Below are 18,946 nucleotides of genomic sequence, written 5' to 3'. Positions count from 1 at the left end.
ACTTACATTATAGTATTTCTTTTATTGTTCAAATGGTTTTAAATAATGTTATATTCCCTGTATACTTCTGATAAAGTGCAGTAAAAGTTAAAAAGTAAAATTCTGTAACATAAAAAAAAAATTAAATAAATAAAAAATAATTTCCAGAAATTCAAAGCAAAAAATAAAATGAATATGCGAATGTTGTTACAGCAATACAAAAAACAAGTCTGCCTAATTATGACAACAACATAGACACTTTCACTAGTAAGTCTTCTGTTCAGTTCAACTATTCAGTGTCAAGGGTTGTAGACCTTGTAACAGTTTTTGAGCCACGGGAAAGAACTCCAACTCCCAGCATGCTTTGTGGTAATCCTTTAAATCTTCATTTTGAATCCATTTCAGGGCCTCATCTTTGTCTGAAAAGAAGGAGAAAGGGAGGGGCATGAGTCAACGTGATGTGAGGCTATCTCCCATATCATCTATGACAGATCGTTGTTATGTGACATCCCACCTTTTTCCCCGAGGATGACTTCTGTGAAAAGGAGACTATCATGTCCCCTTGGTATGTTATGTAAGTGTAATAACATAGTGCACCAACCTAGGTATGCAGTCAGGATGTCCAGGAGGGCTTCTGTCTGCTCTTGATCCAGGAAAGATTCGGGACAGCCCCCTGCCAAGTTCCATATGGCCTGGCAGAGCTGTCCCGCGAGCTGCCAGTCACCCTGTCCCAAGTCTTGGAGGCAGTCCATTAGCCTGTAGTCCACACACAAACAAACACATAAAAGAGACGTCACATGACCGCAGAGAGGTATCACATGAGGAGCGGGTCTGTGGTCATTAGCTCTACATCAGTGGGCCTTCAGCTCACACAAGGCAGGGGCATTTAACCATCTGACATTAAGACGATTGGGTTATGCAACATCAGTCTGTCTTTATTAACCCTTTGTTTGACAGAATAGATTCACCTTTTTGAAATAGCTAGCTTTTACAACTGATCAAAATTGAATGTATCTAATTCCAAGACGACCCGGATCACAGGAGGAATGCATGTTTTGACCAATGAAAATATGTGAATACATACAAGATAGATATGTATGTATGTAGCAGAACTCCCCACCAGAAAAGTTACATGGTCACCTTTAACTATTTTTAAACAGAAATAAAGCCCTGTTGGGCTGCCATTTTACTGTTCTTTAGTGTAGGCTATATGAGGGGATCTGGTGAGTATTGATTGAAGTATTGATATCACTTTAAATCAATATTAGTAGTGAAATGCTTTTTAAGTGACCTAGCAAATATATTAGATTCATTCAAGTCAAGTGAACAACATTTACAAAGTTTTTAGTTTTTTTTAGAAACCTTATACAACTCTATATTTCCCAGCATGAGCCACCACAGTGTAAGGGTATTATTCGTGCCATATATGTAATCTTACACCAGCATTTCCCTGTTGTATTATTGGCTTCTCATGTTATAAATGAGATACTTTGTCCTCATTGTGTCCTTACTTGGCTGCAATCCCCACCAGAGCCAGACTTTCCCTGTTTGCGACGTCCGAGGCCAAGTTAGTGAGCACCCCACAGGCAGAGAAACACACGTCTGGGCTTTTGGAGTCCAGCAGAGCGACAATAAACGGGTGTGCTAGAAAATAAAGCCACAGAAAGATGAGTGATGGAGGAGCCGAGAGGGCCAAAGATTAGACGCACCGCTCTCTCCTGAGTCAGCAGCCTTGTTTATCCTGACGGGAGCTGGCCTTGCAGATAACAGACACAACATAAAGGAGTACAGCACTGCACATTCAGTCTCTCTCACTCAGCGGTTAGAGTCATATGGGTAAATGACACAGCATTTTTGTAAGGATTTTAAATTCAAAAGCTTATGTGTTTTAGAGCCTTATATTTTATCCACTTTTCTGTTTTGCAGTAAATTGTATACAAAAATTTTACTTCAATATTTACACTGGCTTGTCATCTTTTGTGGCTGAATTAAAAAATATATTATAAAAGATATATATTCTTATTAAAGTTATTTGAAGTCTTGAAATATAACAATTAGAGGTTATGGGATTTTTTATAAAGACCTCATAATACACAGAATGCAGAATACACACCTTTACTTTGCATTAGGTAGTCTCGCACTTCGCTGGACTGTGTCAAATTCCCAAACACACGCGTGGCTTCTAGTACTGCGTCCATACTGGGACTGAGCAACAACTTCATCATCACTGTAAACACACATATACAGTAAAAGGTGTGAGTTTTGCTTGTGAAGGTTAAACAGTCTGTGTAAGTCGCTCTTACACTTGGCAATGGTGAGGTGACAGTTTCTGACTGCTGAGTTTGGCTGTTCGTAGTACGACAGATTGTTGATTGTAGCAGCAGTATTCACCGTCAGCTCCTCACTCTCCTGGACACACCTCAGCTCTAAAGAAACAGAATAAGATATGCATTGTGGAGCTGGATGATAATCCAGATGCTCCTCCAAAGTAGCTCTCATTCATCCACATAAAATTGGTTTTAAAGTGGTATTTTTTTATAACTTCTTGCCTATAACTACTGTAGTTTTTAGTTCTCTCCTTCCCTTCAACTTTCTCTTTCTGAGGTCATATTAGCAAATCCTCACTTTTTGTGTAGTAAATCAAATTTTTTATTTACACCACATGCCCTTCCTTGCACAACATCTTTTATTTGGACCTGTACAAAGTGTACAGCCTGTTATGCCCTTGTGGATGGATAGCTGTATTGCACATTTACGTGCAGTATATCCTCATGCAGTGATGGTGTTACAGAGCTTTCTACATAGTGTGCATGGACAGCAATGTGAATTATGTGACACAGTTGGCTTGCTCATAAAGCTCATGTAAAGGTCAATGTGACCCAGACCAGGCCTGGCACCAGACTCAGCTCTGATCCTCAAATAGCAGTAGATCAGGAGTGTGATTATGATACTTCTGAAGTACTGTGGTCACAAAGTCAGTGATGTGGATTTCATTTCTGGTTGTGACTGGTAATATCTCTTTGTGCGTCACACTGAAAGTTGTACAATATGAAGGTGTTAATATGTGCAGAGTAGTGATCAGCAGTATCCACCATGTTTATGTCTGCTCCCCTTGTACTGCTTGTAGTGTGGTCACCTATAACCACCAAAATTTACATACCTACTTTCAAGGTCAGTTATTTCAGTAGTTTGATTAAAAGCTAATTCAGCCTCTTGGAAGTCAAAGTTACAACTGAACTCTCTCGGTGTACTCAGTATGGAATATATTTTTTTTATATGTATGTTTTATTGTGAGCATGCCTTTCTTAAATAGATTCTTTGTCAGTGCAATGTACACTAGTTTCATTGACTCACTGAAGCAGAATTTCATTACACACAATGCTCTCTCAATATTTAATTTCACTTGCTCAGTTATATTTCCTTAGTGCACCAAAACCTAAAAGATGAAGATTGAAACTGCAACTTTCTCATCACCAGTTTCAGTTCAAAATGTCCTGAAACAAAACCGCGTGGAAGAGTTTCTGACATCCTGCAGCTGCTGTGTCTCACAAGTGGGTAAACCGTAGGAGGACATGTCACCTGATGAACAACAAGTACAGACAGAAGGCAAACGAAAGAGAAGACACATGGGTACTCCCTGATCAAAGTCAGGTTTGTTCCCTGCAGCACGGATGTGGTTCACTGTTGATGTTCAACTTACTGTACCAAAGAACAACAGGTACAGTGCATTTACTGGAGGTGAGAACTTCAAATTTAGAAGAATAGTATGATTGGTAGAAACTAACCCTGAGTCTAACAAAACTACAGAGCAATGGGAAAGGTTTTGTGAGAAGATACTTAATGGTCACATCAACATAAAAATACAGCAAACCACACCACAGCATTCTAATGTTGATAAATAAGTGTGTATGATGTATTTTCAAGAATATAAAAGGTGCACTATGTAACTTTCCTGATGGAGGTCAGCTACCTACTAGTCTCCGTAGAGATAAGCAGATAACGCCATCGGACCAAGTAATCGGTCAAATTTGTGGAAAGGCAAGCCTGTTCGCAGAAATAATACATGTTAAGGTTTGTTTTTGGTTTTTTTACTTATTTAAACATTTTAACTTATTTAAATGAATGCAGGATAGATAAGTTTATCATACCATGGAACATTACAGGGAAAACAATAACATCTCTAAGAAAAAAAGTCAGTAAGGGACCCTCCACCAGAAAAGTTACACAATGCACCTTTAACTTGATAAAAAAATACAACTCACCAAAGAAAGTTATCCACCATAATTTTTCCACCTGTTTTCTGGAGCTGCCCCTCCAGATACAACCCCTCTATGGTATTTTTTGCTAGACTTGATACAGATAGAAGTAAAACCTATTGGCTTTGTATTCTTTTCTGTTAGCTTACCTAGAGTTTCAATTAACAGTTGAATAAATGTTGCGTTGTTGGCTAGTGCGGGACCTACACTGCGGTGGATACACATATTGGCCAGTACCCGCACTAACTTCACCAGCACATCGTCAGACTCGTGAGGATTCCCTGGATGTTGGGTCCCAGTTTGTTGTTGTGGGTGTACTTTGTCTGTGTCTCTTCGCTGATGTCTGTTGTAGATCTGGAGAAGGGTGTCCACGCTGCCCTCACACTGAAACAGCTGCAGTCGAGCCTCATCACTTTTGGCTGTGATATTTCCCAATGTGAACAACAGGCGAACTACCAGGTCCTGGAGAGGAGAGGACACAGGGTTCTTTATATTATACATATACATTTAAAGATGTATGTCTGGTGATAGGTCTGCTACCTGCTTGTCTCTATGGAAATGCCACAGCTTTTCTCTATGGAAATGCCTAGAATGTTCTACAGTATGCCATAAAACTTATTGTTGATGTTTTTGAGATACGTCTTGAAAAACATGCATTGTGTGAGTTTGATCAACTCTCCACCGATATGACTTGTAACTTGGCCTGATGGTAACACCTGCTCTTTTCTATGAAGATGTATATGTTTAATACAACACTGTTGAACATTCTATGGGCAAACAACTCCAGTGACAGACCCTCCACCAGAAAAGTTACATACTGCACCTTAACAACCTAAACTTCTTGCATTAAGAAAACATTTTGTTTTGGGGCAGTAGGTGCAATGCAAAACAAAACAATGAGATATACTATACATTTAGGAGTATACAAGTCATTTATGTACCAAATTCTGGACCTCATTTGAATTTTATGTTTGTTGTTGGGCTGTCATTTTTAACATAGTTTATAATAATTTAAATGTTGTTTTATGACATTTTCAAATCTCTGCATTCTGTTCTAACTTTTTAAAATCCAATCTTTTTTCACAAATTGCCCTAATATTTTACAAAGATTGAAGGTTACAGAAAAAAAAGATGTGTTTATCTAGCTGAGACCAATTTGACCAGGCCCTAAAACTGGTCACCCATTTTTCCCTCACACATACGACACAGAAACTGTCCACAAAAGGAGCTGAGTCAGTGATGCAGATAACACGTGGAGCAGGTGATCAGGACGCACTTAACCATCTCTGAACGTGCAGGGACACTGCTCTGTGGACAGAACAGTTTGTCCCAGGACAGGCTACTCATTACATGTCATGGCCGAAGCACATATGCCTTTAAGAGCCGTGTGTTTTTCAACACTACATATGTTACTGATGTGTGTCCTCCCCCTCACCCCTGCTTCACCTTTTGTTGACTTATCCTCCCTGCTTTCTCCCCTTTAATTCCACCCCTAATTGCTTCATTATGTCTTGGCGCCTGATTGCAAGTCATAACAGAATAGGAAACATGCACAAAACATACAATGAATGTGACTGGACAAAGTGTGGTGGTAAACAACCTGCTCTGAGGGGTAAACATGTTAAATGAAGTGGCATCATATAACCAGTAAAGTCTTGGAACACGTCGAACCAGAGGGGCTAATAAACTCACCTGCTTTTGATGGTGTTGGCTCAGCACTTCCAAAAATAGTTGGTAACAGCCATGAGTCTGGGAGAGAGCGAGGCGGCACTTGGAGTAGGAAGAGAGTTTACTAACAGGGAGAGTGGACATATAAAGTCAATAAAGGAACCACTGTGCTACAGGCATCCAGGCTTTCATTAGTGGTATTTGTTAGAGAAATTCCATTTCACAGCTGTATCTAGGGCACTTACTCACAGCTCAGTCCTTGTTATCTTAGCCTGCGTCATCAGAGGTATAATACTCCCTACAATGGAAACATAGCCAGACTGGACTACACTAGAATGGACAACACTATTTCAATGTCTTGAGGGTTCATGTCTCCGGGTGCTGTGTCCCTCCCGTACTGATGGTCAATAAACTTCCCCTAATACAATTTATTCTACAACAGTATTCAGTGCTTAATCAGAAGATGTTCAACCACTTACACTGGTGTGACAGACTGTGGAAGAGGATGAAGTAATTATTGGAACATACACAGTAAACACTATTATAATCATCTCAGATAGGCATATTTGCTGGATCCTCCAAAAATATTTCCCAGATAATACCCCACAGAAATCAAGAGAACAGATTATGATATAGCTATTTGTATGATATCAAAAACACATTATAATCTTTTCCATCTATCAAATACCAGTTTTGTTACCTGAATATTCTGGAGATGTTGGTGCAGACATCCTGGTCTTTGTGATGTTGCCGTAGCAGTAGGCAGAGGTCAGACAGAAGTCCAAACGAGACGAACAGAGGGCGAGACTCAGGGTGATTGGCTAGGTTCCTCAGGGTCGCTGTCAACTAGGTCAAAAATTTAAAGTGAATCAAAGAGAAAAAAAAGGGGTCAGTCTGGTAATTTCTGTCCTATTAATTATTTCATTATAAAAATAAGAAGAGAACACAACCGTGTGTGTGCTTTCAGATGCCCTTGAGCAAAGTGACCAGAAAAGTACTGTATTTAGGAAAGCTATTAATCACTTACTGACAAAAGAAAAGGCAAATTCAGAATTAAAGGGTAACACTTCCTCATTAAGTACAATATATTCTTCTGTGTGACAATGTGTAATAAGATCCACCCTGATTAACAAACCCAAAACTTAACCCCAACCCTTCCTTCAATGTAATTACATGTTGTTTACAGTTTAGGGTAGGCCACTTGCTTTGCTGAGAATGTTCCACAGTATGGCATTAAACTTACATATTTCCAACCAGGTGCAAGAAACAAGAAGGTTTACCTCTAGATGCCATAACTGGTCAGACCTGTGAAGAGGTAACCCTGCTCATTAGGAATCCATGTTTTTCAAAGTGTTGTTTGGGCAATATAATGCATTGAAAAAATGCTAGATAAAGAAGTTGAATGTCATACTGTGGAACATTCCAAGTAAAACAATAGCATCTCCCTGGAGACAAGCAAGTGGCATACCCTACATCAGAAAAGTTACATAGTGCACGTTTAACAAGTTGACAAACAACTCAACCCTTTTATAAACCTATGTTACACCAAAACCAAAATGCTATATGATTTGTCCTTACCTGTACAAGTATGTGTCCTGCTAGAGTCATGTTTGTTTCTTCTATGGGCTGGAGCCTTTGAATTAGTTTGTGAGATACTCCAACGCAGTTTTTGTCCAGGAGTCGCTTAAGAATGGTCCTGTTCCCAGAAAGAAACTTCAGAGTCCCCACAGAGTACAGAAGCACCTCTCCACTAGAAGACACATCCTCAGTGCTCAGAATGTCCAACAGTGAATCTAGGTGTGAGAGAAAGAGAGTATATGAAGATATTGTATAGTCTATTTTTTACAACAGAGAAAAAGTTATACATTACAATACTGAGCGATATAATATGCTTTTTGGATTACCCATAAAAATACAGTGGATTGTAAAAGTAACTCTTACATATGTATTCTAAAATCAATCTCTCAGAAAAGAAATATGGTGACTCATATTGTCTGATAGCAGTAATGTTGTGGCCACCAAGGCTACGTTAATCCAGATGAACCAAAACAAGGTGATAGGTGAACATTAAACAGCATAAGAAATAGATACCAAAGGGTTCCATGATGATCTGCTCCTCACATGCAGTATGTGAGGAGTGGACCATGATGACCCACAAGTGTGTTTACCTAAGACAGGGCTGTCCTGGAAGAGGTCATCATTGCTTTCACTGCGGCTCAGCTTAAACACAAGCTTACAGATGTTCAGAAGGTTGTTCCCACTAACGCATAACTGGACACAAAGAAATGTTATTACCATTCAGATTATAAGACAGGAGTTTTCATACATAGTGTACACCATCTCAGAAAATATTAAGCATTCTTCATAAATGAAATATTACAATATATTAATCTTATTATAATTTTTGTTAAACTACTTAAACTGTATACTTTCAATTAGAACTGCGCTAACATAATGCATTAATTTAATGTCATCAACATTTCATTTTTTTAAAGGTGCACTATGTAACTCTGGAGATGTTGGTGTTATTATTGCTGCAGTTCCACAGTATCGCTTTTAACACCAAAGAGACAAGAAGACGATAACACCAGTTACCAATGTTTTTGAGCCATTAAAACACATGTAATTAAATTAATTATAGATGAATATATTTAAGGCCATACTGTAGAGTATTTTAACCAAAGACCAAACATTATCATGGATCACCGGCAAGTGACATGCCCTCTGCCTATACCAGCACGATAAAACAGAACAAAAAGATATTTAGTACCAGTTTGAGTATAGACTCACTTGAAGGCAGATCTTGGCGATGTGCAGGTTTAACCGGGATGAGTTAAGGTCAATGAGGCGGAAAAGTGTGCGCAGTATCTTAGACCTGCCTTTACAGCGATGCCCCAAAATGTCTGCCGCTGCCATGGTGTCATAAAGCTGGTCACATAGATCACAAAGGCCATCATCTCCCACCTCTGAGTCCATCAGACCTCCTGGTATGGCAGAGACACACAAAAAATAATGTGAAGTTCTAGACAGCAAGGACATATGCAACCAAAAACCAAAGCAAATACTGCATCTCTAAAAGAAAACATCCCATTGTGAGTGTTGGCAAGTTTGGGGCGAAGTAAAACTCAGATATTGTGAAATAGGCTATTCTGAAGCGAGATTTAGTATTTACACAGGAATACTTTGGGTTATGTGTTCCCAAAAAATCATCGACCAGGACAGGAGAACAACATGAACCAATTTTCCGGGAAACTAACACTAGTGATGACATAAATTACAAAAAAGTCTGTCAAAAACAAAATGAATAATTATAGAGTACATATGTTTTGCTGAATACCCATATTGAGACACAGATATGGGTGGTACTATCGCCTCAGCAAGAAGGTCCCCTGTAGGTACCCCTGTTTCCCATAAGTTAATCCTCTAGCTAGGTACTCCTGACCAAGACCCTCCCCTTGTTTATGTTCAATCAGTGATTTATTTTTACACATAATTATATTTGTTTTTGAACACTTAAATAGATTTTACATCGGAGAGAAGAGGCCCAGTCCTGGAAGCTTCAAACTAGAGGCAGAGGAAGAGCAAAGGGTGGAGTCTTTCCTTGTTTTTGAGCTGAAATAAATGTTTTCCCAGTATAAATAACAGACTCTGGCCATTCCTAAAAAAGGCCCGGTTGCAGTCTGGCAATAAACACAGCTCTGCAATTTCCCACTCATCTAAAAGGTGTTTTATGCATGAGCCAGAAGCCACTTGCTGCGATAAATATTTAATATTTATCTTTGAAATGAATTTTCCATTAAATTTGTAGAATGTTAAAATATTTACAGACGCAGATTTCATTTCATGGCTGCCAGACTACAGTTTCACTCAGACAGTTTTATGTGGACACCAAGCAAAACACTTTTAGGATTGGTTGTCATCTGTGGAAGAAATTACATTTAATTCTAGGAAAGAGGTTGAGAGACACTAATAGAAGATACCACATGTATGAATTGACATTAGAATATTTACATATTTAAATCAGTATAAAGATAAAGATAAGTCATATTTTAAAGATTTTACAGTTGGCTAGTTTAAATGTATTTACTTAAAGCTGCAGTTTTTACTTAAAGCTGCAGTTTTGTTGTGTTTATTGCACTGAAAAATATATAACATCATGTGTCCTTACTGTAAACAGGCTTGCATCTCTACAAACCTTACTCTTACATTGCTTGTTACTTGTTACTATGGAAATGAAGTTCCTTTGGCTATAAGGAACAAGCATGTACGGCATAAAACGTATCTATCTCCAAGGAGAATGTTCCTAAGTATGGTTTTACCTTTCTATTTCCATGGAATCAGGTAGGTGACATGCTATCTCCAGAAAGTTACATACTCTATCTTTAATGAATTAAACCAATTATTTGACAGATTTCAAATGTCAATCTATTGTTAATTTTTCTACCTTGACATGTGTCGATGGATTGTCATGAAGCAGGTACATTCTTTCTATGTCTTGTAGTAATAATATGCTTCTACATTTTACGATATGCAATTATGGAAGATGTCAATAAGATGCTTATATAAGTTTGTGAGGGGTGAGGGAAGTCTGGGAGTCCCTGCTTAGACTGCTGCCCCCGCAACCCGGCCCCGGATAAGCGGAAGAAAATGGATGGATGGATATAAGTTTGTGTCTTCAAATGCATACATCTCCAGCACTCTACCTGCGACTATGGCCTCTAGCTGTTCCAGAAGAGGAGCAATCCTATTATTCCAGACCAGTGACTGTGAATCCTGCTCAGTGCACAGTTTGCTGTCATTGTTCTTCACATCTGAAAAAATGGGAACATATTCACATTTAGCCAATTACCACCCACTCAGACACCACAACATCAGCAGCAGCAGGAGCAGCCAAGCACAGTTCATAAGTTCAACATCTCAAAATAAAACTGCAGGAAGTTTGATGCCACAATGAAAAGGTCAATGTCTTCAGTACAGCTTCCTCTGATTTTTCACTGACGTGTCTTAAAATGGGCAAGTGTAACATCATGCAAATTTGTCATGGGCTTTTGCACCTATGTTCGCAACAGGAAACTGTGGTTGCGCAAGCTAACTGCACAAACTCTTTTCTTTGCTGCTGCGATAGTAATTTGAGTTCAATCAGTGTTTGTCAGGGTTAGGGTTAGTCACTGGGGGTTATGCTGAAACATGTATGAACAGAATATGTACCTTTTTTAGTTGACGGAACAAGGTTTCAAAAGAGTATTATTTATATTATATGTTCTTAAAACTTTCTATGGTTTCCTACGGGTGAATCAAAAGACAAAAGCAGTAATGGAATAGTTACAAAATGCAGCTTTTTATGGTTCTAGTTATGAAAAACATAATTGCGATTTTTGCATTCCAATTGCAATTAGAGACAACTGAAATATGTACAGCTAAACTACAAGAATCCTATGCATTTCAGAACATGTTTGTAGAGGTCTATACTACAGCAGGTACAGCAAGAATTTACTATAAAAAGACAAGATATTTTTCAGTTAATTTATATTTCAATTGGATTGTGAAATATTAGGTAGCTCTGACATGAAAGGCCTTATTTGTTTAATATGGTGGTAAATCTATTAGCCTTGAAAGTAAAAGCTCTGAAAGATTTCTTAGCTTGGGACACACCTGCTTTACATTTTGCACCCATGCTGGCTTTGACATCCAAGTCAGCACCTTGTGACGATACTTTACTGTGGACACAAAGAAAGACATAGGACAGTTAGTTCAAAATAATATTAGGTATTGACTCTATGACTGAATAATCACATCAAGCAACAACAACATAGTTATGGGTTACAGTATGATGAGAAATTAGGACCAGAGAGATTAACAATTTAAAACAAAATATTATATCTTTTGAATGAAGGTCCTCAGAACGTTGCATGTAACATAAAGCTGAAACCCATAAACACATTTGACTTTTTAACCATACCTACACCTACCTAAAAAAAAGGAAGCTTGATCTAAAATCATAACACTTTCCCGATATGGCCACTGGGTGTCTCTGTTGCTGCAGTGGTGGAGCCCTAGCTCAGAGCAGGTGCTGATATCTCTTTATCCCTGTTGTCAGTGTAGGTACATTAGACCACATGCAGATCCATAACGGTCCAACAGTCACAAAGCAAGGCAGCCATGTCTCTGAACAGGAACCAAGTGTTGACTCTTGTGGTTCTTCTGGTTTAGTGCTACTCGTGGTCTGTCTCCATCTGATGCCTCAAACGCATACACCCTTCTCATGATACTTTCTGTGAGTTGTGGGTTTTCCTGACTGTACATTTGTGTATTTTACTGTTGTCATGTCACAATCAAATGCTCTGTGGCTTGTCTCTCACAGACCATAGGAACAGAATTTGTTTCGTGAAATTATTGATGAAAATAGAATGGACAAAACTCAACTAAGAATATTCTGCAGCATAAAACAAAGAATAATCATAACAAAAATATCTAAACTAAAAGTTATGATAAAATGTCAAATAATGTTTTTTGTATTATTGTAGTGTGTACTGTTATTATGTTGTATTATTATCTATTATCTTATTATTATTACTCTATTATGTGTCTGAATGATACAATTTTTATTCATCATTGAAACACTTGATTACACCATAACAGAATAAAAATAAATAGTATGGCAACTAAAGGCGTAATGTGTAGTGATATGAAACAAGACAAACTCCGGTCATGGTAATATATCTAATCCAAACCATAACCATAACCCAGTAGGAAAACTGCAAACAAAGGATTTTCTTGGTAGTAATATAGAATCAAGGCTGCAAAACAATTCTCATGTTATTACAATGCTGTAACATAAGGTGCGACCAAACATTCAGAAGTAATACATAGATTTGGGCTTGAATTGCCTATACTAACCAGACTAGATTGAACCTTATTCCTGTACTGTTTATTATTGGGATTGTTGCATATGTTCATGTTCGAATCTAGCCATAGCTGTAGTTTTAGCTTTCAGTAACAATACACCTTTTCAATTCCAATTTATCTTCCCATAATTTTTTTTTTTTTCTGAAGGTAAAAAGTATGACTCATCCATCTCTCTTCATCCATTTTAAAATTCTCCCTCTATGCATCCTGCTGTTACAAAAGTGCACTTCCCCAGACTCGGTGGACTTACTGGAGGTTATTGGTTTAAGCTGGCACAGGCGGACCATGCACCAGCCTAAGACATGCTGCAGAAGATGTCAGCGATGGAGCTTTGTCTTTGTATGATAGGATTAAGAACCCGATAATAAGGCCTCTTTGTGTGATCCGGCCTTCTCAAAGACATGACCTCATCCCTGTGCGCCGCAGTCACAACACGCCGCTGCCAGCCTTACCCCAGATGGGCACCCAAATCTAATAGAGAGAGAGCCATTTGGAGCTATAAAGCCACGGCTTGCTGGAGAAAGACAAATCAAGTGGATGTCTAATCTTCATATCTCATCCAACTCATCAGATTAATATGGCATGCCGTTTCTATTTTCACTCTCACTACTCTCTGTGGCCAAATTATACAAAATATATACCCAAAAGTCCAAACATGTGCAACAGTGCTGAGTAATCTGACAGCTTTCAATCCTCCACAATTCTATCTTAACTGATCATTTCTATGCTTACTATGGCACTGCAATCTTTTATACTGTTCAACCACTAAACACTATACACCATGAGCACAATTCTACTCACATTAACATTTTAAGATTTTAAGGTTGTTGCTATAGTCTAATGAATGTCTCTTCCCACTCTTGACCCGCATTTTTTTCCTACTTACCGTAGTGTAGGGCTGCAACTTGCGGTTATTTTTAATACAACTAGACAACTTTTTTTTTTCAATTAGTCAACTAGTCAAAAGATTATTTGTATCATACATTGAGATTTTTCAAAATATTTTAAAACTAAATAAAGACTTAAAGGCTTCTAGATAAATAATTTGTAAGAATAAAGTAAAATTCAGGAATGGTTTAGTCTTTTTGGACATTTTGGTCTAATAATGTTGGTGTTTTTGTTATAAAAAGTTCATATCTAACTCGTTGCATTTAATCGTTGCAGCCCTATAGTACTGTCCAATAATGAAAAATAAATTCATTTATTTCAACTTTGAGGTCTAACTTTTGTATTTACTGTTCAGTTCATTAGATATCATCATAATGTCATGGTTGATTATAATTCCACATTAAACACAGCAAATCAACATTGAGAGTGAAGATGTTGTGCAGTGGTGGTGATGGGTTGGTTTTCATGTAAAAGTGTTTTATGACCTGTCCCTGGCCCACACCCCCTGGCCCTCACAATCGATTGGTGGATAGATTGTAACGGTAGGACCCAGATCTCGCACAACGACTTATGGCTAACTGACAAGCCACTGATGAGCTCTGCAGGAAAATAACTGAGATATCTGCCCTTACTGCATTGAGGAGGTGCAAATAGAAGCAGTTGAATTTGAAATAAAGTCAGATAAGGACAAGGCACAACGTATAAAGTAAAATAGAGCAGTGTTTAAAAAGAGATCAATGTTCCCTGCTAACAGAGTTCCATTCACAGATTTTTGCATTTAAGTGACTTCATATTTTCAGTTGTCAGAACTTTTTACTGAATCGAGCAAAAGAATATCCACTTATAGCACTGAAAAGCATAAAACTTTTAAAACTGCCCATGGGTTGTGTCGTTAAAACCAAGAGAAGCTGTAAAACACACATTTTTTGCATGATCAGGCAGGAATCGTACAATGGGCTCTCAGCACATTTTAATTGAAGTGGTCCGAAAACGTCTTAGGTGACAGTTTTGGCTCTAGTTTTAGTTTGAGATGAAACTTTTGGACAATTGACCAATTCACAAAAGGGCTATAAAAGCTCTGGTGATTACTCTGCTGATTCACTTCTTTGCTGCTCCAAATTATTGTAGCTCCTTTGGCACAAGTTCTTAAATTAGTTGTCAGGGCTAGCAACGGCAGGGTCTCCGTTTGTAAGTTTTATAAGACACTTCTGCATCTAATTTAACCAACTAAAATAACTCCAGCATTATCCAGCTGTGATTGTGGTAAGAGTTAATTAAATAAATACCTAAAATTTCAACATTGTGACAGATGGAAGATGCAAGAAAGTCATGTCGCTGTAACTTTTCTGGAGGAGGGTTGGCCACCTGCTTGTCTTCGTAGAGATGTTATAGCCTTGCCTGGGATTTTCCACAGAACTGAAGTAAAATGTTCCATATTTCATCTATTGCATTTATCATTTATTTCAATTACAGGTGTTTCTACTGCTGAAAAATATGTTGAATAATATGCATTCTTACTTTGAGCAGGGTTGCCACAGATCTGACCTGTAACTAGGCATGGTGGTGGAGACAAGGAAGGGGCCAGATCCTTCCAGCTTTAAGATAAATAAAAGCCCTTGCAGTATTTCAACTACTGAAATCGATTGCATTTGCTACAGTTCACTGGAATTTCCAGATTGTGGGACAAATAAAGGTTCTCTTACACTAACACTTATTAAAAAAAAACCAAAAACATTATGCATAAAAAAACAACAACAAAAAAACAAAAAAATAGTATCCCTAACTTTATATACTTGCACTGATGTATGCCAGTTTGCAGAGGGAACTGATGTAATGCATAGCAGGAGACAGAACAGAGTAAAGGAGGGCAGATTGTGCAGTGAGAGTGGAGCTTACCTTTCATTTTGTGTTGTATTTGGGACAGGTCTGAGGGGACCACTGTGGACCGCAGCATGGTCAGGGATGAGACGCTGTTTTGCAGACGACTGCCTTTGTTCTGGCCTCTTATTTAGCTTTTCACTCCCTAAAAACAAAATAAAAACACTGAAATGATGTTACTTATGGAAGGTGTCTAATTATATGGAAGTGGGTTGTGTATTGTGAGTATATTTATATTTGTTCATAAATCTTAGTCATATTGTTGACATACCAACTATAAGCTTACTGGGGCAACAACATTTAAATATTTAATAGAAACACACATTGAGTAACACTTTCAAGGAATAGCTCATGAGAATAATATCATAAAACCATTTGTCTAACTCCCAGGCTTGAATAGGCTCTACATAAGAATCAGTGCTGAGAAGAGTAGCAGCATTTCTTCACACAGGCTAATGCAGAGAATGTAAATCAGGCAAAATGTCAGCACGTGAAAGGATCCATTCATTTAGTCTTTTAGAGTCCGGCTCCAGTGGTGCTGTCGGAGCAGGCGATCTACAGCAGCAGCAGCTAAGGGTGAAATAATTGAACACTGGACGTTTGAGTATCGCGCAGATTCTTTATTACGAGGACTCCTGACATCTAAGCGGTAACACTATGAAAGAAAGAGGCAAGCCGACTTTGAATCTATGGCTATGGCTCAGTTGGCTTCAATGTTAGAGATGGAGGTTAGGAAGTTAGTATATTTTTGTTGGAAAAAAGCTTGCCATTAATGCTTATAACAATACAGTGGCACTTTTTACAGTAGAGTTTAAGCACTTTTATGGTTTACCTTTTTACATTGTTGTGTTATGTTATGTTTAAGGTGCACTATGTTACCTTTCTGCAAACTGCTTGTTTCCATGGAGAAGTTCCATGGAATGTTTCCTTTGAAAGTTTCATATTATGGCATTAAACTTAAATATCCTGGATCTCGCTACCAGAGATTTAGAAAAAATCATCCATGCCTTTAGAACATCTGAACTTGACTATTGTAACTCTCTGTACATGGGATCACTTTTCTCTTCGTTGCAAAATGCAGCTGCCCGAATGTTGACTGGGACTAAAAAGTACCAGCATATAAAGCCTGTTTTAGCTGCTCTTCAGTGGTTTCAGTCCCATTTAGAATTCATTTTAAGATTGTAATGACTGTGTGTAAATGTTTAAATGGCACCGCCCCATTGTACTTGTTTGAGCTGCTCCATTTTCAAACACCTACCAGAGCCCTGAGGCCTGCTGACCAATTGCTGCTGGAGGTGCCCTGCTCCAGGCTTGTGAGGAAAGGGGACAGAGCATTCTCAGTCGCAGCTCCTAAACTGGAATAGTCTCCCTCTCTATATCTGAACTGCACAATCTCTTGAGCAATTTAAAACTTTACTAAGACTTCTTTTTGTTCACTGGCATTTGACACAGCAGATACCTTGGCCTGTTTTTGAACATTAAGGAATGGCTTTCTTCGTTCTTTTTATTTTATTGTTTATTGTGTTTTGTCATGCTAACCATTTGAAGCAATTTGTCAGCTATGTTTGTTTTTAAATGTGTTCAATGATTGATTCAAATACTTATGTTGTGACATGTAACTTTGCCCCATTGCAGTTTGTCTCCATAGATATAGATAGGTGTAATGCCATACTGTCAAACATTTAAGGTGGTTACTTCAGGTGTTACAGTCAACTTTAAATTTGACAGTTATTTTTAATTTTCCCTTTGTAAGTAGTCTGAAGATTTTTTTTGTCACTTGAAAAATATTAGAACTGGCAAAACATTCATGTGGATATTTAAATAAGCCATCACAGAAGTATCTCTGCTGGTAGTGCCACCCATATTTTGTGACATGATGTGCATCCCTTGATCCCATTTGTTCTTATAATCAAGCATAAAGATAACATAAACTGCGGGGCCGTCTTTACCATCTGTCTCAGCAGGGGGCATGATAGGGAGAGAGCCAGCACGCTGCAGCCGAGCCCGGGGTCCTATCAGAGGCCTCCTCACCTCCAGGGGATTAGCAGGGGGTTTGGGCAAGATGTGGACTGGATCTCCACCCACACCCAGGACTTGCAACGTGGGCTTCTACAGCACAAATATAGCACAATGAAATTTTTAGCACAAGAAACAATTCATTTACAGTAATTAAATGATAAGTTAATGTTTCGCAAACTTTTAAAGGAGTATCCCTAACTGGTAAAATGCTACTTGTTTGTATAACAGTTACACAAATGTATTAGTACGGAGTTTAAAGCACAATATGAAGGACGATTTATGGAGTTTGCATTTGACTATTCATGAGTTTCAGGCATAACAATTTGGCATGGGGATGGTCCTCGGTTTTTATAGCAATAACACAATTCAAATCAAAATATTAGATTTTTGAATGGGAAAGGTCCTCACAAAATCTTTCAAATAAGAATGGAATTGTTTGCCTGAGACCCATGAATAGAACTTCCTTAAAAATATTCTATTCAGAAATCATTCCTAGAAAAAAAACTGATGAATTAGAAACATGTGCACTATGTTTTTGTTATTAATGTAGGAAAAAATGATTTGTTACAAACCAACAGGCTAAAAGTATATAAAAAGCATACTTACATGATTAAGTGGAGAGAGACGAGTCCCTGAACCTGGCCTGGAGTCAGGTGTGTCAAAGTTTTGTGCATGAAGACTACCAAAAAAAAAAAAAAGAAAAACACATTATTTAGCTGTAACACAAATTGTCTCAATGTAAATGTACATTGTTCTTAACCTGAAGGTAGATGGGGGCCTGTTGTCTGCATTGGCCCGCACTGAGCTAGTCCCAAACAGTTGTCTGTGAGCATCTCTAGGGGTGAAGGGGCGCTGGGTGGACTGGACGTTCAGAGACTGCCGGACTTCGCTCACGATCTCAGCGCTGGTTTTTATCAAAGAGTTTCTCCGTGGGAAGAATGGACTGGAGATGTCAGGCTTCCCCTCAGCTGAAGCCATGTAGACCCATGTCACAGCTACAAATACAGCCTGGAAAATCAGTTCAAGTGTTCAGTTCTGTAATTCAAAAAGGCATTACAGAATATAAAGTTACAGGAGCATCTTAAATATTATTTTTTGTAATGAGAATAACATAAACATGTTGTGATCATTTCACTGTAGAAAAGGCTATGCAAACAATGACGACCATAACCAACATTGTCTCTCATTAAACTTACGGAATAAGGATTATTTCAAAGCCAACATAGTTATTTTGGAGTTCGTAACTTATTAGAAGGAGCGTGTACAGTTTCAGAAAGGCATCTTTCTTCACTGAGCGCGTTCACGAGTCGTCTCCATAGCAACGAAACGCCGCTGAAGGAAACGAGGACAAC

General features: G+C 38.3%; 1 protein-coding gene across 1 annotated transcript; it reads right to left on the bottom strand.

Moving 5' to 3' along the window:
* Positions 1 to 237: 237 nt before the first annotated feature.
* Positions 238 to 18,572, bottom strand: armc2 (armadillo repeat containing 2). The gene is made up of 17 exons (XM_033990573.2): positions 18,355 to 18,572; positions 18,201 to 18,273; positions 17,525 to 17,684; positions 15,594 to 15,720; positions 11,556 to 11,620; positions 10,607 to 10,714; positions 8,694 to 8,887; positions 8,072 to 8,174; positions 7,482 to 7,696; positions 6,604 to 6,749; positions 5,928 to 6,027; positions 4,385 to 4,697; positions 2,283 to 2,405; positions 2,093 to 2,206; positions 1,491 to 1,623; positions 581 to 735; positions 238 to 398 (listed from the first exon to the last, which is right to left on the bottom strand). Exons 1-17 carry the CDS (start codon positions 18,570 to 18,572, stop codon positions 265 to 267), a joined length of 2,481 nt encoding a protein of 826 aa, XP_033846464.1. The 3' UTR covers positions 238 to 264.
* Positions 18,573 to 18,946: the final 374 nt, after the last annotated feature.

This window comes from Periophthalmus magnuspinnatus, chromosome 24 (assembly GCF_009829125.3).
Source record: "Periophthalmus magnuspinnatus isolate fPerMag1 chromosome 24, fPerMag1.2.pri, whole genome shotgun sequence".
In the NCBI taxonomy this organism is placed as follows: Eukaryota; Metazoa; Chordata; class Actinopteri; order Gobiiformes; family Gobiidae; genus Periophthalmus; species Periophthalmus magnuspinnatus.
The sequence above is the reverse complement of the archived record's forward strand: the minus strand, read 5'-3'. Positions and strand labels throughout refer to the sequence as shown.

What these genes read in the sequence shown, in the direction of transcription:
- armc2 (XM_033990573.2), bottom strand. Translation starts at nt 18,572, where the DNA reads ATGGCTTCAGCTGAGGGGAAGCCTGACATCTCCAGTCCATTCTTCCCA. An exon ending in CCAGGACAGCCCTGTCTTAG is followed by an intron (nt 7,697 to 8,071) that starts GTAAACACACTT and finishes TCTCACACCTAG; the next exon opens with ATTCACTGTTGGACATTCTG. An exon ending in CTGGTGGGGATTGCAGCCAA is followed by an intron (nt 736 to 1,490) that starts GTAAGGACACAA and finishes TGTGGACTACAG; the next exon opens with GCTAATGGACTGCCTCCAAG.